Source organism: Nothobranchius furzeri, chromosome 12, assembly GCF_043380555.1.
Source record: "Nothobranchius furzeri strain GRZ-AD chromosome 12, NfurGRZ-RIMD1, whole genome shotgun sequence".
NCBI lineage: Eukaryota > Metazoa > Chordata > Actinopteri > Cyprinodontiformes > Nothobranchiidae > Nothobranchius > Nothobranchius furzeri.
Genome location: NC_091752.1, coordinates 41,261,518 through 41,284,524, shown reverse-complemented (window position 1 = coordinate 41,284,524; position 23,007 = coordinate 41,261,518). Strand labels below are relative to the sequence as shown.

The 23,007-nt window shown below is 41.8% G+C and overlaps 1 protein-coding gene across 1 annotated transcript in view; it reads left to right on the top strand.

Moving 5' to 3' along the window:
• The window catches only part of LOC107376132 (pro-neuregulin-3, membrane-bound isoform), a 679,379-nt gene that overhangs the window by 609,834 nt on the left and 46,538 nt on the right, over positions 1 to 23,007 (top strand). The window contains exon 5 of the mRNA XM_015945082.3: positions 21,604 to 21,706. Within this exon, the coding sequence (XP_015800568.3) occupies positions 21,604 to 21,706 (103 nt within the window). The remainder of the gene's footprint in view (positions 1 to 21,603; positions 21,707 to 23,007) is intronic.

Sequence of the window (23,007 nt, the reverse complement as noted above, 5' to 3'; positions counted from 1 at the left end):
CTAAATCGTCAACAGCCTTCCCCATCGTGAGTCAAAGTGGGTGAGTCCATGAATGATAAGTGACAATGTGACGTAGATCTGTTAGGCAAATCCTAGAGTTTCACTGTCTGTTTTCTATCAGACGCTGATTCAGGAGGTAGGTGTAGGAGACTATTTTCATGTTAAGCCTGCATGAAAAATTCAGAGTGACTCATTATAATCAGATTTAATAATTTGAAAAATGTTTTCAGTGAAATTGACCTTTAAGTCTAACTTGTTTTGACTGGATTTGGGCCTGAGACGCCTGTGTCCTCCCCTTGTCTCCTACATATGAAGGTGAAGTAGTTTCCATTTCACTTCTCAGCTTTTGACAACTTCAGAAGTTAAATGTGTGGAGACTGCAGAGTAGGCCTGCACTGCTCAATGTCAAACAGGACAAATGCTAGAAGAAAGAGGAAGATGGAAAGAAGAAGAGCAATCCAATGTTTTTTTTTCCCTCTGAGTGAGTTTTGAATTCCTTTGGGGCAGCTTTGTTCTTTTCACATAAACGGGTTCTTCTGCTGCAAGAAACAAAGTGTTTCTTTTTCATATCAATGCAGAACCACACGAGAGTAGAATTACCTCGTCTGCTCTGGAGAGCGTCTGCATCGGGCTTGGTAACGTTCCAGCTGAACCAAGTGGAGTTTACAACTCTATTAGCCTTACCGCACACTTATAAGTCTGTTTTATGTATATATAAACATTAAGAAATATGTATTTGTCAGCAGCAAGTTAAAACTGAGTCCAATCCTGTGAGCAACAGGAAGAACCTCAAACTTTAAAATGAGAAGATAGCACATTAGAAAAACCCAAGCCACACTAAAACATCATCAGCAGAGAACACCTACATTATTTTTAACACAGTTTAAAAAGTCAAGTTGCATTATTTATGAATCACTAACAGCACAATGCTACAAGTTGAACTCTGTGTTGTAAAACTTTAATGACAAAGTTAGGATTCCGGTTTTTGGGACTAGAGACAGATGTGAAGTGTGTGTAGCTTTGTGATATTCTCTACTTTAATCCAGTTTTACAAACTAAAGACAAACCAGAGTACATCTGCTAGTTCAAAACAACAATCACTCCACCCAGATAAGGAGAAAGGAAAAAACACACATGCGCGTGCGCACACTCTCTCTCACACACACACACACACACACACACACACACACACACACTCACACGAATGCACGCCCGCCCACACACACACGCACTAATGCATGCACACAGACACACACACATGCACTAATGCATGCACACACACACAGACACACACACATGCATGTACACACCCACACACACGTGAATGCACGAACAAACACACTCACAGACAGACACACATACACACACACACACACACACATGATTGCACTCACGCACACACTCACAGATACACACACACACACACACACATGCGCGTACACACACACACACACACACACACGCACTCACTAATGCACGCACACACACATGCTTGCAGACAAATGCACACACGCATGAACGCACGCACACAGAAAAACCTAAATGAGTGTCTGCAAAAAGGTTCTAAATATATTATAGTTCTGGAGTTTTTCTTCTCTGGTTGATAAAGACAGAAGAGAAAAATCTGTGGCATCACAATTGTTTACTTAAATGGATTCTGAGCCTAACCAAGACCTGCCATGGTCTGCGTCTGTGTCTTCCCTCATGTGTTCTCCTTCCTCTAGGTTCCCATTTTGGGTCTCATAAGCGCCCTCATGTGTCCTTTGTCTGCGTCTCATTTATGTGTCTTCTCTTGTAGCTCCAGCCTTTTTGTCCCCAGCTCGGTGTGTGTGTGTGTGTGTGTGTGTGTGTGTGTGTGTGTGTGTGTGTGTGTGTCCTTCCCAGTCAGGTCTGGTGTCCTGCTCTGCTCCTCTCCTCATTAGTGCTTTCACCTGTTTCAGTTCCCCACACACCTGCTCCTCGTCTCCTACCACTCCAGCCCCAGTGTATAAAGCCTCTCCATGTCTCGTTGTTCTTGTCGTTCCATTATTGCTGTCAGTTTGACTTATTCTGTCAGTCCTGCTCGTTCCTTTAGTGTTTTTGGATCTCCTGGTAGTGTTGATGATGTGAAGCCTTTTGAACCAACAAAGCTTTACATTCCAATTGTATTGAAAAAAGGTTCAAGGTTTGATGCTTCAAAACTCTGTGAGGCCATCTGCTGGTAAATGTTTGTATTTCATTGTATTGTCAGCCAATTCTACTGAAAATGAATGGTGTATTGAACTTTATGGACAAATAAAGCATTAAAAAGCTTCCTCAGGATCATATAATAAAAGTATCTTGAATTTGAACATTACATTAAATATACTAAAATTGCTTTTCTTGGTGTGAATACTTGAAATGAAGCAATGTTTATTTTTATGGGATACGTGATGAAATATATCTAATTTACACATATTAACATTCTCTACATATTCAAATATTTTACTTTTCACATTTCTATTGGATTATTAGGCAGGAATAATTAGCTCAATTTATGTATCTTTTTTAGAAATAGAGTAACAAAATGAAGATTAGAAAATTCACATAAGGATAGGACATACTAAATTCCATTACACGTACAACCAAACTGAAAAGCTCATCAACTATTATATTAATTACCAATAAAAGAAGAAAAATCATACCAAACTAGATTTTAATTTAATTAAAGGAAAATGACAGACGGTCTAAAAGATATAGCCCTACAATATGCACCAAGTATTACTACTATAAAGGTAATTTACTAGACTAGACCAAATACATTTTCAAACCTTATTTGGAGAGATTAAATTGAAACATTCCCACATCTCAGAACGCCCTCTTTTTGCTACAGGATCCATTTTTGCGACTCGGTGTTTAATCACTGAATACTGAATCCTGAACCGTCAATCTCAGGTCATACAAACCTGTATGGCAAGCCAAATGAGCATTTATTCTGATATCAGGATATCAGCCAGAATTGTCATCAACATGTAAGCCATTTCTGTCCACTAGTTAACTAGTTAGCCATGTTTGTGTCAACTAGTTAAATATCGAGGGTGAAAATGTGCCCACTAGTTAACTAGTGGCAGCAAAAACGCGCACTAGTTAACTAGTGAACACATTTATGCTTCAGTAGTTAACTAGTTAATAATAATAATAATAATAATACATTTTATTTCAAAGCGCCTTTCAGGACACCCAAGGTCACTTTACACAACACACGTAATAAAATACAATAAAACAATAATAAAACCCAAAGAAGAAAAAACAGAGAGAAACATTTCAATAAAATCAGAGGTTGTAGGCAGATTTAAACATGTGTGTTTTGAGTTTTGATTGGAAAAGGGTAAAACTGTCGATGTTCCTGATGTCTGGGGGAAGTGAGTTCCAGAGTCGAGGAGCAGAGCGGCTGAAAGCTCTGCTCCCCATGGTAGCGAGACGGGCAGAAGGAACCGCAAGATGGATGGAAGAAGAAGATCTGAGTGAACGGGACGGGGTGTGAATACTTATAAGGTCTGAGATATATGGAGGAGAGAGGTTGTGGATTGCTTTGAAGGTATGGAGGAGAATTTTGAAGATGGGCCTGAATTTAACTGGGAGCCAGTGGAGCTGCTGGAGAACCGGCGTGATGTGGTGAAAGGAAGGGGTTCTGGTGATAATACGGGCTGCTGAATTCTGGACCAGTTGCAGTTTATGAAGGAGTTTGTTGGGGAGACCATAAAGAAGTGAATTGCAATAGTCGAGACGGGAGGTGACGAGGCTGTGGACGAGAATGGCGGCAGTGTGAGGGGTCAGTGAGGGACGAAGACGGTTTATGGAACGTAGATGGAAGTATGCTGACCGAATTAAGTTATTAATGTGAGCCTGAAAAGAAAGGGAGCTGTCGAGAATGACACCCAGACTCTTGACATGAGGTGAGGGGGAGACTGTGGCACTGTCAATAGTTAAAGAAAAGCTGTCAGATGTTGAGAGGGTGGAGTTAGTGCCAACTAGAAGAAGTTCAGTTTTATTGCCGTTGAGTTTGAGGAAATTAGAGGTGAACCATGATTTGATTTCAGAGAGGCAGAGTGTAAGGGAGGATGGTGGGAGAGTTGAGTTGGGCTTACTGGAAATGTAGAGCTGGGTGTCATCTGCAAAGCAGTGAAACTGGATATTGAATTTGCGGAAGATTTTGCCGATAGGGAGGAGATATACTATGAAGAGGAGGGGCCCCAGGACAGAGCCCTGGGGCACACCTGACTTGACTGGGGAGGGTTCTGAGGTAAAGGATTTTAACTGGATGAACTGAGTGCGGCCAGTAATGTAAGATTGAAACCAGCGGAGGGGGGTGTGAGTGATGCCTAAGGAATAGAGTCTATTAAGGAGGATGGGATGAGAAATGGTGTCAAAGGCCGCACTCAGATCGAGGAGAATAAGAATAGAGATTAAACCAGAATCAGCAGCAATGAGTAGGTCGTTAGTGATCTTAATAAGTGCTGTTTCTGTGCTGTGGTGGGGACGGAAGCCAGACTGAAACTGTTCATAAAGGTTATTGCGGGTGAGATGTGAATGGAGCTGAGATGCAACAGTTTTCTCAAGGACTTTGGAAATGAAGGGAAGATGGGAAATGGGACGGAGGTTATTGAAATCATTGGGATCTAAACCAGGTTTTTTTAGAATAGGGCTGACTGAAGCGGATTTGAATAGGGATGGGACCGTACCAGAGGATAGTGAGGAATGAATAATGGCTGTTATAAAAGGGAGCAGAGAAGAAAGGCAGGATTTAACTAAAACAGTTGGAATAGGGTCCAGTTGACAGGTGGAAGGTTTGGATTTGGTGATGTAATCTAATATTTCTGAGGGATGGGGAAGTTCAAAGGAGGAGAACGGAATGGTGGGTTCAAATAAATCAGGAGAGGGAGGGGAGGAATGAGGTAAAGAGAGATGGATTCTATTGACCTTCTCATTAAAAAACTGAAGGAGAGAGTTACAGGTTTCTGAAGAGTAAAGATGGATGGGTAAGGAGTCGGGAGGCTGAAAAATGCTGTTCATGATGGAAAATAATGTTTTAGTGTTGCTGGAGTTGGACGAGATGAGACCGGAGTAATACTGAGATTTGGCATGGGAGATGGAGTCCTTGTAGAGAGAAATCTGAGCAGAATATAAGTCTTTATGGATGGTGAGACCGGTTTTCTTGTAGAGTCTTTCAAGCCTCCGGTTGGTAGCTTTCAAGGAGCGAAGGGCAGGGGTGAACCATGGAGCAGACCGAGTAAAATATACAGAGCGGGATTTGATGGGAGCAAATGAATTAAGGATAGAAACCAGACCGTTATTGTACTGAATGACAAGATCATCGGGAGTAGAGGACAAATTAGGGGTCAAGGTGGCAAAACTGGAGGACAGGGAGGCTAGATCAATGTCCTTAATATTACGAAAAGAAATGATACGTGGTGACTTGATGATGGAGAGACGGAGGGGAACAGAAAAGGAGATGAGGAAGTGGTCCGTGAAAGGGAGCGGGTCAGCTGTACAGTTGGAGGGGGTCAGGCCGGAGCAGCAGATTAAATCCAGGGTGTGACCTTTAATGTGAGTGGGAAAATTGGCATATTGATGAAAACTGAGGCTGTCCAAAGATGAGGAGAAGTCTTTGCTGAGGGGGAGGGCCATATTGTCCATATGAATATTAAAATCACCAAGTAAAATTACATTTGGGGAAAGGGCGGACAGATGGGATAAAAGAGCAGAGAGTTCATTTAAAAACTCAGGGCTGAACTTGGGGGGACGATAAACAGTGACAATTATTGTGGGGGTCGGGCCGGAGAGTTGACAGGCGAGGCATTCCAGAGTGGTGAGAGGAGGAAGGTTTACGGGAAGGACCTTCCAAGTCTCGCGATACAGTATCGCGAGACCACCGCCGCGGCCCGACCCACGGGGTTTGGAGAGGTAAACAAATCCGGGAGGAGTACAGTCATTGAGTTGTGAGAAATCGCTGGGTTGTTGCCATGTTTCGTTCAGACAAAGAAAGTCTAGCTTATGGTCACTGATGGTATCTTGGAGGAGATGTCCTTTACCAGAGAGGGAGCGAATGTTGAGAAGACCAAAATTAGCAGTGCGGAAGTCCCTGGCGACAGGAGCATTAGTCCGACTAGCCAGCCGGGCTAACACGCTGGAGTCGGCAGCTCGGCAGGTATTCCTGGGTAGCCGCCGGCTAGTCGTGGACCAGAAGGAGGGTATTCCTTTGGAGCCGTCGAGATGGAGGTTCCGCCGGGACCCCCGATGGATATACCGACGGCGAGGCTGGAAGGTGATGTCGGGGAAGAGGCACAGAGCTGGTGGTGGAGATCCGGAGTAGCGAAAGCGGAGGTTGAAGAGCTCCGCCGCCGAGTACTGGAGAAGGCCATCCACGGACAGAAGAATGAGCGACAGGATGATCCAGGCCAGTGCGAGGCACACAGAAATCCTGCTGGACCACATTATGGAGTGGAGCAGGGAGGTGGTGATGTGCAACCAGAACGCAAGCTGAGCAGGTAGGTGAAAATGAGTTTTCACCGACACAGGGATGTGACCAGGGTGAAAAAGAAGAAAAAAAAATACAAAAAGTTTGTTTGCCAGCGAGCAGCGGCAGCGAGACGCGCCAGCGTTCACTCAACCGGAACCGGAAGAGTTCCGGTTGAGTGGAGGCAAGTTGAGTTTAGTTGACACAAAAACTGCTCACTAGTTAACTAGTGAACACATTTAGGCTTCAGTAGTTAACTAGTTGACACAAAAACTGCTCACTAGTTAACTAGTAAAAGCAGAAATGCATACCAGTCAGCTACTTGAAGGCATTTGTCTCACTAGTTAACTAGTGAGGGTCAAAATGTGCACACTAGTTAACTTGTGGTAGACATAAATGCGCACTAGTTAACTAGTGAACACACTGAGCAATACTAGTTAACTAGTAAGATATGAAACATTTTAACTAGTTAACTAGAGAGAATTTAGGCCTTACTAGTTAACTAGTTGACATTTAGGCTGTCACTATTTAACTAGTTGACACAAACATGGCTAACTAGTTAACTAGTGGACAGAAATGGCTTACATGTTCATGACAATTCTGGCTGATATCCTGACATCAGAATAAATGCTCATTTGGCTTGCCTTAAACCTGCGCGCCTCGGTTTGCGTTGCTTTAAATGTTTGAAACAACGTGTGAAGCGGTCACGTGGGTGGAAGGGTGAATCGAAGCATCATTGCTCGTTGGTCACGTGACTTTCAGTAAACAAATCAAGCTCCGACACAGTGCTTTGCTCTGCGGTGGTTCGTTTTGGTGATACAAGCTTCGAATCCTGCGTGTCACAGGTAACATCACTATCTCCTGATCACCCCCTGCATTTTTGGACTTTGGCTTCCGGCCCCTTTTGATTTTTATGTTCGTTTTGGGTTCATCCTAAAAATAAAAGGATTTTTCTTTATCTACTCCTGCCTCGTGTCATCCTGTGTATCTGCATTTTGGGTCCGAACTATCCTCCATGAACATGACAAGACCTGACTTGGCCATAGGGCATGTTTATTGAACAGATCTGCTCAAAAACCCCAGAATGCTGCATTCCAGCACACATGAAATGATAATGCTCTGCTTTGAGGCAGAAACCTGTGAATCCTATCTGCATTTCCTGACCTCCTCCTGCACTCGTCACGGTGCTCCTCCTGTTTATCTAGTCTTGTCAGCATCAGCTGCTCGCTGCTTTGCATGGCAGCATGGAGCTGATATCACCCTCAGGATTGGAATCCCGTTAAGGTTCAGCTTGAATCAAATCTGATCAAATTCATTTAGAGCCATTCGGCCTGTGAACAGTCCTCTTTGGAAGGTAAAGACACTGCAGTTGGTGCACATGTAATGACATATATTTAAGCACTAAGACCCACACAGATGGAAAAATACCTGAAAGAACTTTCATATAATGACAAATGATTGTAGTAAAGTTCATAAAATGTCAACAATTAGAGAAACTGAGAAATAAATTAATCTTATGACGCAGGAACACATGTTGATCTTTTAAATGCTCCAGAAAATTACTCTTAAAGAATGTTAAGCCTAGCATAAAATGTCTAATGATGACTAAAGACATATTTTCATTATTTTATGTTTTTCTCAGGCAAAAAATGTACCACTGTAATAACCCATCCCACATCTATTTAAAGAGTTTGTTGTAAATTAAGGATTAAATTAGTCTACTGTTGTTTCTTCATCCCCACGTCCATCTGCTGCATCTAAAGGATCTTCTGACATCCTTTAACTCTGCAGTCAGAGACACGAGGGTTTTCTATTTCTCCAACCTGGTGTCCCAGAGCAAAGGGAACCCCACGGTGCTGTTTAACACCATCAGCAGCATCATCTCTCTTGCCTCTCCTACAGCCTCCATCCACTCTGTTGCAGACTGTGAGAACTTTCTGTCTTTCTTTGTGGACAAAGTCAGTAAGGTTAGATCTAGCATCTCTCCTTTAGCCTTATCGCCGCCTCTGCCGACTCCAACCAGACCCATCATCCTAGATAGTTTCGCTCCTGTTTCTTTACCTGAGCTAACCAATGTAATGACCTTCTGACTCACAGTGATGCAGGGGACTGTTCTGTTCTGGTCCTGCTGGACCTGACTGCAGCCTTTGACACTGTTGACCATCACCTGCTACTGGAGAAGCTGAGAGACCTGGTAGGCCTATCAGGATCTGCTCTGGAGTGGTTCTCCTGTTATCTGTCTGAGCGTTCCTTTTCTGTGGCCGTCTCCAAGTTTAGGTCCTCCACCACCTCTCTTACCCGTGGTGTCCCACAAGGTTCTGTGCTGGGGCCTCTGCTCTTCCTCCTCTATCTGCTTCCTCTTCAGCACATCCTGAGCTCCTTCAAAGGAATCTCCTACCATCTTTATGCAGATGACATCCAACTGTACATCTCCTTTAAGCCCCATGAGATGTCTAAGCTGCAGCTGTTACACACCTGTTTAGACTCCATCAAAACCTGGATGGCTGGGAGCTTTCTACAGCTGAATGAAGATAAGACTGAGATCCTCATCTGTGCCCCAGACAAGCTGGTTACCAAAGTCAGAGACTCTCTTGGTCAGCTTGCTTCTCACACCAAACCTTCTGTCAGGAATCTTGGTGTGACCTTTGACCCAGCTCTCACCCTGGATTCTCATGTCAGTTCTCTTGTTCGCTCTTCCTTCTTCCATCTCAGGAACATTGCTAAGCTGAGTCCCATTCTGTCCCACTCTGAACTTGAGACAGTTATCCACACCTTCATCTCCTCACGCTTAGACTACTGTAACTCTCTTTTCACGTGTCTGAGCAGAACCTCCCTGAACCGTCTACAGGTGGTTCAGAATGCCTGTGCTCGGCTTCTGACCAAGTCCTCCAAACACACCCACATCACCCCGCTTCTCCTCCAGCTTCAATGGCTGTCAGTCAACTTCAGGGTTCATTTCAAGATCCTGGTTCTGGTCTATAGGGCCTTACATGGACGAGCACCATGGTGATCTTCTTAAGCCTAGACTACACTGTGTGATTTGTGGCCATTTTAGCCAAATCCCTCGTCAGGAGCATATAATTTAAAACATGATCATCATGGTGATTTGCATACCTGTGGTCATCCATTCTAACCGGCTCTGCAACAGCTTTTTGAGTCATCTCACAACCCAAATCAGCTGCCGAAAGTCTACAAACATGCTTAAAAACCTATGATTCCTGTTTGCAATCGACCAATGAAAACAGCGCTTCAGGACGCTGCAGCAGCAAGACTCCGTCGCTCTGAGCTTTGGTTTCAATTCATGTTTAAAATGTGGATTATACACTACACACCAGTATTTATTATTGTCAAGTGTGCAAGTTAAACCGAAGTTATACCAAAAATAAATAAACTACCGTTTTAGACCATCAGATAAAATGTGAAAACTGTGATTCTGTGATCTGAGAGCTGAGAGGGGATGTGCTCATGAACATAAAAAATCAAATACAAAAACATGGGATTCCTTTTCTATTGGTGGAAATCTCACATATTCAACTGACAAGTATGGGCTCAGTAGTGTTCTGTAGCAGAGAGACAGGAAGTGCTGCTCCGTGACAGCGGGTGTGATGCTCTGTCATGGAGTGGAGCTGTCGAGTGAACTGTGAGACAGAATTCACTGCAAAACTTTAGATATTGGAGCGATCTGTGAAAAATTGTTACTTCTCTGCAGTTTAGTGGGTTTTATGTTTAAAGGAGGATGAGAAGGACGAACGTCCAGCAGACATATCAGCTGTTTAGCTGAATGGCAGATAAAGGAGACCCACAGCCGGAGTCTGACGCCAAACCAAGGGTTTTGAAATGATTTTACCTCTTTGAGGAAGATGAGCTGGGTCATGAGCTGACTCTAAGATGACTCTCTTCTAAAAGGAAGTGTTAACAGCAGCGCTCTTTATCTTTTCAGCTTTCTTTTGGTTAGCGGTCTGCTTAATAACATTTGCTTTCAGGATGTGTGCTCATGATGTAGCGCGTCCTGCTGGAGCAAGGTGTTGTGGAGTCTGACTCAGAAACTTTGCCTCGTACAGTGTGCCACCTTTCTGGAGTTCTCACAATTGGACATGAACAATCATGTGCAATGGCCAAAAATGTCAGTGTGATCCCGGCATTTGTTCCTACACCCCCAGCAGGTCCCTGAGGTCCAGTGATCAAAGCCTACTGGTTGTGCAGCGCACCAGGCTAAAGACCAGAGATGACAGATCATTTGCTGCTGTGGCCCCCAGACTCTGGAACTCTCTCCCCCTGAGCCTGAGATCAGTGGACTCAGTGGTCTCCTTTAAGAAGCAGCTGAAGACTCACTTGTTCAAGCTTTGGTGTGACCTTCTGCTGATTCTTTTCTTCATGCTGCTGTTTCTAATTCTGCCTTTCTTGGGATCCCATGATAACCTTTATTTATTTATTTTATATATATTTCTTCACAATTTTTAATCTACATGTTTTTGCCCATTTTTGATTATATTTTTAACATATTTTTTTACTTTTTGTTTTTGTGAAGTGCCTCGTGTTTATTATTATATTATCTGTGTGTATTTAAATTTTTGTTTTTATGTTGTTTTCATATCATGTCCTGATAATTGTAAAGCACATAGAATTGCCTCTGTGTTTGAAATGTACTCTATAAATAAAGCTGTCTTGCCTTGCCTTTATTTTAGCTACTGGCACAGAACATAGCTGTAGCTGTGAAGCAGGTTTCCACAGGTGCTGACCTGAACACAGAAGCTGTAAAGCATTGATTCTGGCCACCAGAGGCTACAGAGGGCCATCCATGTGAAGTTGCTCGTTTCTGGCTGAAGAACCTCTGAAACCAGCTTGAAAGCAATAACTTTAATCTTTAGTGTTGATTTGAGGATTCAATCCAACTTGGTTTTATCTGCAGCGTAAAACATGCCTCAGTTGTATTGAGTTAACAAATACTAGAATAATCTGAAGAAGGGTGTCAACACAACTGCTTCCCACAATTCCTGTATCAACTTTATAAAAACTTAAGCGATATCAAGATGTTTAGACTTTGATAAAGGAACTCTACACAAAGTGTAAAGACAACAAAACCAAAAGGAAATGTTAAAGCTACTGCCAGTGGATCATTAAGGTCAACATGGTAACGTTTCTCTCCCCCAGACAGCAAATATAATGAGATGTTTGGACTGCAGCAATGTGACAAGCAGCTGTTTGAACTGTGTGCAGCAGAAGGCTCTGATGGATATAGATACAGCAGGTTTAAACGAGCATTCAGGTCACGCTTTAGGAAAATAATCTAAGGAGGTGTAACTGAGCTCTATGGAAGCTTGGCTGTGCACTCTTTTACCTTCTGAAAGGATTTGTTTTGTTTTTCACAACTATGATGCGTGAAAATAGATAATACTTAAGACAGATTCACAAACGTGATAGCTTTGGTGTGGATGTGATTTAATAAAACTCTCAACCTACTTTTTGTTCAAACACCGCTGAATGCAACTCCCCTGGATAAAACGAAATCTCCACAACAGACGTTTGAAGCCTCGGCGCTTGCCAGCAGTCTGATTTGTCCCATTGCCTAAGACATTAGGAAAACGCTTTAGTGACTCAAACCTGGGCCCTGATTCTCATTTTATAGACGTTATCGGCTATTCTGTGTGATTGATTCATGAGCATGAGGTATTCTGGTGAAGCTGAGAGCAAAGCTGAGTCAAGCCTAATGGATTTAACTTAAAACACGATCCAAAATTTTACACCGAAGGCTCTAATCATGGCTTCTCTAACTGCTCAAGTGTGTTTCGTTTTTATTTGTTAACGTTCACCGGTTCTGCTTGTGTGAACTCCATCTGAAGCACCTTCGCTGGGACGTAATTTGGCTGAGAGTCATTCTGTCACAAAGCCATCTCACTCCCTCACCTGTGTGATCATCTGTGAGGAGTGTGTGTTTCATTTCATACTCCAGGTGTGTGTTTTCCCCAAGAACTAGAGGCTGATAATTATTCCTCACTGCAAGGATTTGAAGTGTTTTTTCCCAGTTTTACTCCATCACCTCCTGACTGCCTGTTCCTCCTTGTTAGGAACACATCCCTGCTGTTTATCTGCATGTATGAGCATGCAGCCGTGCCTTTGCACCACAGCTGCTATCACCTTTGGTGTTAAATATTAATCTGGTTCTCTCTGAAGCTGCTGTGACTGAGGGACCAGCAGGCCTGTGCAGAGCAGGTCTGGGGGTTTGAAGTGGGAATAAATAGGAGATATGACCCCGAGGCCTCACAGATGGAACAAGAACAAGCTTTCTGTCTCTTAAGCAGAATGATTTATTCACATCAGGAGAGTGTGTGCAGCAGGTGTGTGCAAACAAGAGGGCAGCTCAAGCACTGCCTGACCTTCACATCATTAACCTCACACCGAGCATGCTCTATGGGTGAGATGAAAAGTCCCTCTGTCTGATTTAGGGAACTCTGGCTCACTAATTCAGCCACAATGAGCTCCTTGCTGTGTGTACGTAGGTGGATTATGTAGATTTGTGAGCCTACTTGTGATATTCTCACTTAAAGCAACAAGTGTTCTTCAGTGAGAATTTTAAAATTAGTCCCTGATGTTCTCTTGATTCCTTTTTCTTCCTTCATAACCACTTTGTATGCCTTGTCAAAGAAACCACTTTAAATATCAGCACTTTTTTTTCTGGTACTGAAATGGAATTGCAGCCATTTTAAAGTGTGTTTCTGTGTAAACCTTATAAGGATTTCCTGTTTTGACTATTATAGAGAGCTTCCTGTATGACGTTCTTCAGGATTGATAAGCTAACTGAGAAAACGTTTAGCTTTAAACATGGTTTTATAGACTTTTCCACCACCGCTGTTATGAAACAAAGTGCTTTACCTCTAGTTCATCCAGTAGTGAAGTCCTGCATGAATTCATAAATATTTAACCTTAACAGAACCTCATGGAGCCTTGCTTAAAGGTGCATGAAGTAAGGAGTCAATCCAATCTATCCACTTTATTTATAAAGCACCAAATCACGACGAATCGCCTCAAGGTACTTCACAAAGCGGGCATCCCAATTCAGCCTACTTAACAGTGCATTGAGTTCAGTTGAGCAGGAAAACCCAGCAGATTGCATCGAGTCACTGACTTGTGACTTTGCAGGGATCCCCATAACAAGCAAGCATGTAGCGACAGTGGGGTGGAAAACTGCCCTTGGAACAATAGCATACTGTGGTCAAATTTGGTTAAAGCAGTCCATTTTGAAAACACACATGTTACAATCTCACTCCTGTTCTGTGAGTTTCATGACTGTTGCTGGCTACGGATCAGCTCCAGAAGATTCCAGATGATGAGTCATACACAATAAGTTGATAAGTAGATACATAGATCTCACTGTAATATCCAGTTGTTGGTCATTTTAAACGTAGCTTCATATGTTTATAGAGCTGACTCTGTTTCTAATTCACCGTTAGCATTGTTAGCTCAACGTCAGCCTCTAGCCTGCTTCAACAGATATTAGCTAAACAGAAAGATGGCATGTCTTCTTACGGGGACAAGAAATAACTTCAGGGCCACTCCTGGTTACTGACTAGCATTCTTTCCACAACCCTGCTGTTTTTTTGCCAGCCGGTGTCCAATTACAATTGACTTGGAAACTCCACAGGCTCAAATAGGTGAAACTTAGAAAATTAGAATAAGGTGCAAAAGTTAATTTATGCCAGTAATTCAACTTAAAAGATGAAACTAATAGATGAGATTGACTCATTAGATGCAAAGCCAGATAATTAGTTATTATAATTGTGATGATTATGGTTTACAGTTTATGAAAACCCCACAGTATTCTTAATCTCAGTGAAAAATGTCAATATTCTAGACTCAAACTGCCACTCTAATCAGCTAATGAATCCAGAACACCTGCAAAGGTTTCCTGAGCCTTTAGATGGTCTCTCAGTCTAAGCTGGATTACTGACATGAATGGACTTTTGCAATTTGTTCTTGTTTTTCCAGTTTCAGCTCTATTGTAAAAGTAGAGTACATCCCTCTTTGGTCTATTTAAAGGGAGAAAACTGAGAATCACACACACACACACGCACGCACCCACACACACACACACATGCACGCACCCCCACACACACGGCTGTTTCACTGTAAACTTCCATCATGATTGAGGCTGTTTTGTAATTATTTTGCTGTAGAATTCTTACATATTGTACCTTTACATTCAGAAGGTTTACACAGGGTATCCGCGGGTCCTTAAAAAGTCTTAAAAAGTCTTAAAATTTCTTTTCCAAATTTAAGGCCTTGAAAATCCTTAAAAATGACAAATAATCCTTAAATACAGTTTCCAGAGGTCTTAAATTACCAAAGACCCAATAAACAAGATTCTTTTATTTCTATAAAATTTTCGTGAATTTCTAGTTAGTGTTTGACATTTTTTGTGTACGATGTTGGCGTAAGCGGAACCGTGCACGTTCAGTTGGTTGTGAAAGGGGACTATTTTAAGATGAGCACGTTAGCTGGTTAAGCAAGTGGGAGCTTGCGCCATGGGGTAGTGCAAGTTTAATGGTAACTGGATGACTAATCCCACGATCGTGACGTGGATAGCACCGGTTCCAGGCAATAGCTGGAAATTATAGCTTAAATTTAATTTTAAAAAATAGCTTAAATTTGGTAAAAGTGGCCTTAAAAAAGGTCTCAAAAAGTCTTAAATTTGGCTCCCTTAAACCTGCAGTTACCCTGTTTACAACATCATTCCGGTGCCACTGGTGGTATTTAAGCTTATAAATAACCACACATATCCATGTAAATAATAGCAAAATGTAAAACTGAATAAATTTAAGATTTCAGTCAGTGGTCTTGGTTGTGTTCAGTCAGCCATTAGCTACTCAATCCTGAAGGACTCTTGTTTCCTGGAATAGAAGCAGTTCAGGAACTCTATTAAATGTCATTTTTACCCAGAAACAATTTAAAATGTCCAAAATGTCCTTTTAGACACTCCACCCTTCTCCTTTCAAATGTTTTATCAGTACCCACCTTAACAACAACCTAGAAAAACCATATATTTTTATTCAAGTAGGGCCTACAGGGCAGTTGACGTTTGAATGGTCTAAATAAAACCGACCTTCTCAAATGGTCTCAGGAGACTATTTCCTTCTGTACCAGTGCAAGCTGTCTGTGTAATTAAATGCAACCAAACATTCATGGATTCTTGTCAAATATATTTTAATCCTTAGTGAGAAAGGCAGCTAACTTACAACAGACTTTCAAAATAATAGTCCAAACCTGTCACAAACAATGACAATTACCAGTTTATTCCATCATCCTCTGACCCATAAATACTAATTTAGGAAACACTTAAACTTTGAGAGAAAAAGTTAACTATTAGCTGATGTTTTGATTCTTATTCAAGCACGTTTAAGGAGCCTGAACAACAAAGTTCCTGGTTGCATGGCAACCAGTGGCAACCTGCAAACGTTGGCTGGAAATTCATTTAAATTTCCTTTACTGGAGTCAATGTCAGGCATCTTTGAAATCAACATTTCACCACCAATAAATATGCAATCAGTCAAACAAATTTAAGCAGAAAACAGAGAATAACGTACTTATTCTACAGAACCTGTTCACCCTGAGTTATAATTTACTATCAGCGATGGATAAACTGAGTTCTTATTTTTTCTTCTATATAAGTCAACAGTTAAATTGGAGGTTGAAACAGACCAGTGGTATTGTAAGATCCACTGTATATCGTTATTGGTGTTTAATAGCTAATAATGTATAGCTAGACACATAAAGTAAGAACGTTTGATTTGTTTGTTTGTTTGATTTGTTTTATTTGATTTGTTTGTTTGTTTGTTTGTTTGTTGCAGTGACCCTTCCTGTTGAAAAGCCTTGTTATAATCATTTTTTCTACAAGGTACAGTTTGTAAGGATTGTGCATCCATGGATGATCAACACAGCCGAAAAGCCCTTATTTTAGTGTTGCATTGTCAGAAGCTCCTAACGGTTAACACTAACCCTTTATTTCAGTTGGGATTAGATCGTTTGTTTTGTCCTGGTGCATCGGACATATGGTGGATTTGTTGACTTCATAACTAAATAAGGGACTTAAGAATTGAGATCTGGGAGATTAAACCAGTCTGACTGGTTCAGATGTCTCTGCGTTCAGCTCATCAGGTGATGGGGTTTGGTTAGGTGACAGCAGGTTAACATGGCTCGGAACTGATGCTGCTGCTTTGCTCTGTGTATTCACCAGAAAGCAGCAGGTTTCTGCAGTGATGCTCCTACATACCCCCATGGTCATCCTGGACCCCGTCCTCTCTTAGTCCATGATGCAGCTGCTAGCAAAATACTCTCATGTGATAATGTCATAACTTAGCCATGAGGTTGGTATGGTTGGTCCTATTTCTAATGTTTCACTACCAAACCACCCAGCTGTGTGTGTGGACCCTGCATCGTGGATACGGGGCCATCATTTTCCTTCTTGCTGCATCCAGGGCCTTGATATGCTCCTACCACAGTCTTTCTACTGATAATTGTTCCTGCTCAAAACCACCATGGGCTTGTCTGACTTAGAGGAGAGCCAGCTGTATTTTTAGCCTGTTCATGTAGGCCTTGCCAAACCCCAGCCATGGTTCTGCTGATTTTTCTTTTTAGCAGAGCAGGTTTGTAGTTGGCAAAAAGGCACCAAGGCTTTTGAAGGCATCATTTCATGTTACTTGGATTTTCTCACAAAATCTGAATCAAAGAAAGCAATAGAATCAATAAGCTCTGTGAGAACTGACACGTCAGTAGTTTAAAGTGTGTAAATTTAAAAACCAGGGCAAGTTTGTGAATCTAGAGATCACTCCACCACAGAGTAGGTCTCCGCTCCGAAGGGAGAAACTCAGGCTGCTGCACAAGGAGACGTTTTATGTAACAGCACTCTGGGCTCAGGTGTAACTTCTGCCACTAATTGCCGTTTGCACAACATCTGCAGAGGAAACAGACCAGAGCCCCGGTCACAACAGCAGATCTGTTTTTGCTTTTAGGACATGATCTAAGTCCAGATCAGTGACAAAATCACAATTTTAAAATATCTGATGTAGATGATGGGTGCAGAGCACAAATGTTGAGGCTAAGACCTTAAAATGACTTATCAGCCCAACTGTCAGTGTTGTGAGGAGCTAGTGCAGGAAGCGATTCAGCGATGAAGAGTGGGTGTGATGTGTGCATGAGTGCAACCCTCATGGGCTCCACAAATTGGCACTCTGTCATCACAACTTTGGCAACTGCTGGATGACACTAGTGCTGAAGGAGCCTTGGAAACTTTTGACATTTCCTGCAAGCTCACATTTACATTCCACTGATGATGGGAACAGAAATGTGAGACATTGCTAAAATTATTTATGATGTATAAATATAACGGCAATATTTGATGATGTATCCATCCAAAACCTGCACTGATTTGGTTCTGAGACAAAAGCATCAACCAGATCAGATAATAGGGATGTGCCATCTATGTCATGTTCTCACTGGGATTTGGATTTATTTGTTTACTTGTTATCATTTGTGTTACTTGGATGTTATATAGGTTACTCAATACTTTACATCAATAAGTGAGAGAATTTTCTAAAAGTTCACCTCTGGCTGAACTCACACTTCTAATCCTAACCCCATCCAACTAGAGACCACCTTGGTTGTGTCTAGAAATTCTGTCCACACATTCTGCCAACAGAACTGGTGATGAAATCAACCCTGGTGGAGTCAAACACTTAGAAATGAGTCTGACTTCTTAACAGTGATGTGAACATGCTTGCGAAGCTACGCACTTGCTTAGTATGAGGATTGTCGTAAAGACACTGACACTAGTCAGTGACTCGATGCTATCTGCTGGGTTCCTTATATAGGAAACCTTTTACTGATTGGCTTAATGAACTGAGCTGTATTGGAACGTTTACTGTGTGAAGTGCCTTGGTGCCCTCTAAATAAACTGAATTGAATTGAACCAGGAGCTTGTTCCAGTGGGACCCAGCGTCCTTAGTGGTTAGCTTAAGTCCTGCACTCCTGAGTAGGCGTTTTATTCCATTCTAAAACAAATGTGGAAAAATCACAGTTATGCACTTTATTTAAAATGTTAATTAGTGGAACTGAAATCTGTATTTTATTGGAAAAGTTGGGTTTGTTCACCTGTATAACATCTTGGCCCTTGTGTCCGGGTGCAGTGTTCCCTAAACCACATCTTTATATCTTATCCGTTCAGCGTGCCAGTGTGTTCTTTTTTAAAACAACCCTCAGCTCTTCCTCATTATATCACGTAATTATAGCCTCTGAGCCAGTCTGATGGTGCAGACTGATTAGCAGCATCACAACAACACTGGCTAGACATGTCATCTTAGAAACAGGTGGAAGATAAAATAAGGACTTAAAGAAAAAAGGACAAGCTGTAAACAAGTGTGTGCAGAAAACTTCAGCTTTATCAGACGTGTTTGGATAACTTAGAGAGCGTGTTACCCTGGATGTATGAATCATTATAATTATTATTACCTGCTGCCAAAAGGCGATAAGTTACTGAGAATGTTTTTGTCTGTGACTGTGTGGAGCAGTGTGTGTTCATTAACAAACATGGATTCTACTGAAGTTCTCGGAACACAATCAATGGATGGATGTACAATTTAGCTGATCAACCTCAACCCAACGCTGTAACTCTGTTTTACAAATGCAAGTGTGTCTTTACTTTGATGCCAACATGTAATTACAAAAATATTTCAGGGTGGATGGATGGATCCCAGGTTGTTTTAAATGTTGAACACCTTCCCGAGGGTGTTGTCCTGCACCTTGGGAATGATCCCGAGTAGTCTCATCAGGTATACTATACTTTCAGAGTTACTTCTGTAACTGTATTTTAAACTGTGTGTTCATTTATTTAGCAGGTGAAAAAACTCATTTAAAATGGTAAATGGTAAATGGCCTGTATTTGATATAGCACCTTCTAGAGTTCTTGGAACCCCCCAAGGCGCTTTACAACACAATCAGTCATTCACCCATTCACACACACATTCACACACTGGTGGGGATGAGCTACAATGTAGCCACAGCTGCCCTGGGGCGCACTGACAGAGGCGAGGCTGCCGAGCACTGGCGCCACCGGTCCCTCCGACCACCACCAGCAGGCAACGTGGGTTAAGTGTCTTGCCCAAGGACACAACGACAGCGACAGACTGAGCGGGGCTCGAACCTGCAACCTTCCGATTACGGGGCGAGCACTTAACTCCTGTGCCACCGTCGCCCCAAGCAAATGGTGACCTGTTGCAGGAAGGCAGCACAAGTTCAGTCAGAGAATTACTCCTAGACACACATTCAACCGAAAGCACCATGACAGGCAGAGAAAATATAGAATTACAACATTTTAAATTCAACTCGGTACGTTCCATGAGTAGAGCGGGTGCTTGGGTATATGTTAAGTTTATTTATTTATTGTTTTATTAGTTTGGTCTTTGTAATATGTCTTTCCCCTGTGTTACCAGCTCATGTTCTCTTGTGTTCCCTTGGGTTAGCCTGGTTTTGTTTTCTCTGGGTTTTAGACCTCATCTTCCATCTCATCTCACACAGAATGGAAGCAGACTGGTTTCTATGCGGCTTCTGGACACACTGCCCTTTACACTGACTGTGGTTGGTGTACTGAAGCTCTCTGAACTGATACAATGAACTGATATTCTCATCCTCAATATTAAAAATAAAGCCAGAAAAAGAAATCTGGTCTTATTTTGAAATTTACTGGATGCACCTCGCTGAACCACATCTCGCTTCCTGTTTTTTAACTTCCTGACAATTTGCATTTGGTGTCTGAAAGAATAGACTCCATGCAAGAACCCTCCAGCGCTCCTAGTCCAGATCCGCACCACAGCCGGTGACAATGCTCTGATCGCACTTGATGAATTGTGGTCCATGCAGAAGCCGTACGGAAACCAGACAACATCTGTTCTGAACTGCTGCAGCTGTTTCCCTTTCTACCTGTTCCCTTCCCAGGTGTCCTGTTTTCACTGGTTCACACTTTCCCCTGTGTGTATACATCGCTTCCTCTGCTTACTGTTGGTTACCATTGATGTCATTCACACCATTACCTGTTCTGCCACAGTCCCCATGAGCTTTTGTTGTTATGTCATTAAATATATGTTCTTTAACATCCCCATGGTCTGATCTGCACTTGGTTCCTCCTTCAACATAACCTATTAAGACATTTGTGATTCATTTCCTTGAAACATTGTTGTCAAACAGATTACAAAAGTGTGAATTATCACCATTAACTTGAGCCAAGATCCAACTGCGCTCCACTCTGCTTTTCTCTTATTTTGGTTATTGTTTTCCACCAGAGCCAATTCATAGAGATTATTCATCTTAATCAGGACAATGCAAACCCCGACGTCCATCAGTCTCATGGCTTTTTGAAGGTCTGAGCGTTGCAGAATAAAGTCTGACTGATCGCCTATTAATGCATCTGAAGGCAACTGTGATTTACTTGTTCGGAACAAACAAGACAGTCTCCATTTTTCTCCACTAATGGTGCCCCTGTGTGCCATAACTCTTCTTGTTTCCAAGTGTTCAAGCTTCATTACATGTGGCATCCATTTCAAAAGCACTGTCTGGTGTGTGTCGGACCATTACTCGACGTGGTAGAGCTGATAGAACGAGCTGTGCGGTAACTAGGAATAGCAGGTGCTGCGGGAGAATTATAAATATGTGTGTTTTTTTTATTATAAATGAGTTTTTAGTTGCCGTTTTATTTTAGTTTTGTTTACCACAAAAGTAATTACTGCTGAAAGGAATCGTGGCAAACACAAAAAGCTCTGGAGAGCCGTTTGCTCCATAACTGGCTGTTTGATGATTTAAAAGGCTGTTTGGCTGTTTTAGACAAACACATTAGAAATTAAAAGTGGATAAGAACAAATCTCACAACCACATTGAACTCCGTGTAACAGCAACTCTGCTGCATTGTTTGGCATGAACTCCTCCTCTGTGAATAATGACAGAGGGATCAGAATAGGATTGCTGTTCCTTCCTTTACGTCTCAAACACTGCTGCTGACAGACATGTAGAACATCCATACCCTTATTTCCCCAGGGAGTGTATTGTTCAAACATTAATATGGCATCTTCTTCTGTTTTGTTTCTCCACAGAGAGCAAAGCTGTGTACAAGAGACAGGTGCTGTCAATCACATCCATCGCCATGGCAATCAGCCTACTGGGAACACTGTGCATGGCTCTCTACTGCCGCAACAAGTACGAGGATAAACACACCAAACACACACACACACAGCGTAGACCACTTTTAGTGTAACTTTGTGAAGGGACAGAGTCTGTGGATCCTCTGGGCCTCGCACAAGCGGCTACAGCCTAGCATCATTTCTTACTGGTTGTAATAAAACAAAGCAGGTGTAAAGCCAAGATCTGCAAATGCATGAGCGCTGCTGCCACAATGACATCCAGAAGATTGGACTGGCTTTAAATCAATACTCCAGCGGAGCAGAAGTTTGTTTTTATTTGCAGGAAACACAAAAGCCTGATTTAAACTTTACAAGTGAGCAAAATCAGGACAACGTATCTTTACTTTAAAAAAACAGCATAGCGCCTTATGTTGGAGGATGAAAAGAGCCTGAAGCACTTTAAAATAGCTCTCACAATTACACCCAGATGTGCATTTCAGTTCAGAAAGGTGTGGTGTGCACTACAAAAAAACACTGCAACACAATTCCTCACACACCAAGATGAGAAATAAGACCCGCCCCCTTTCTATAGCTTAGGCCAGTTTTTTGTACAGCCTGTACACACACACACATATACACATCTATCTATCTATCTATCTATCTATCTATCTATCTATCTATCTATCTATCTATCTATCTATCTATCTATCTATCTATCTATCTATCTATCTATCTATCTATCTATCTATCTATCTATCTATCTATTATCTGTCTATCTATCTATCATCTATCTGTCTATCTATCTATCATCTATCTGTCTATCTATCTATCATCTATCTCTCTCTCTCTCTCTCTCTCTCTCTCTCTCTCTCTCTCTCTCTCTCTCTCTCTCTCTCTCTCTCTCTGTGTGTGTGTGTGTGTGTGTGTGTGTGTGTGTATACTTATATATACGTATATGAGCATGCAACCCTATAAACATAATTATTTTTATTTATAATAATAATAATGATAATATGTTATTTAATTATATTACAAATGATGGTACTCAATTATATTTATATTTTAACTATTATCGTATTTTGGCCATATTGAACTAGCCTTTAAAATTTTGAGTGTGTAACTTTTTTTTACATTTGCATAAAAGCTGTTTTGTGCCAGGTGGCAGGTCCTTTTTTAAACTTTCTTCAGGAATTTTCTAATTAGTAAATAAATCTTGGGGTGATATAGGGGAGATCACATAAAAATCATGATTCGCCACACGTCCCACGCCTGACCTGGCTGCTTTGATGTAACATTTGAGGGGGTGCACGTTGCCTTTAGAGCCACATAATTACATTTTGGGGTGATGTAGGGGTGATCACCTCAAAATCATGATAT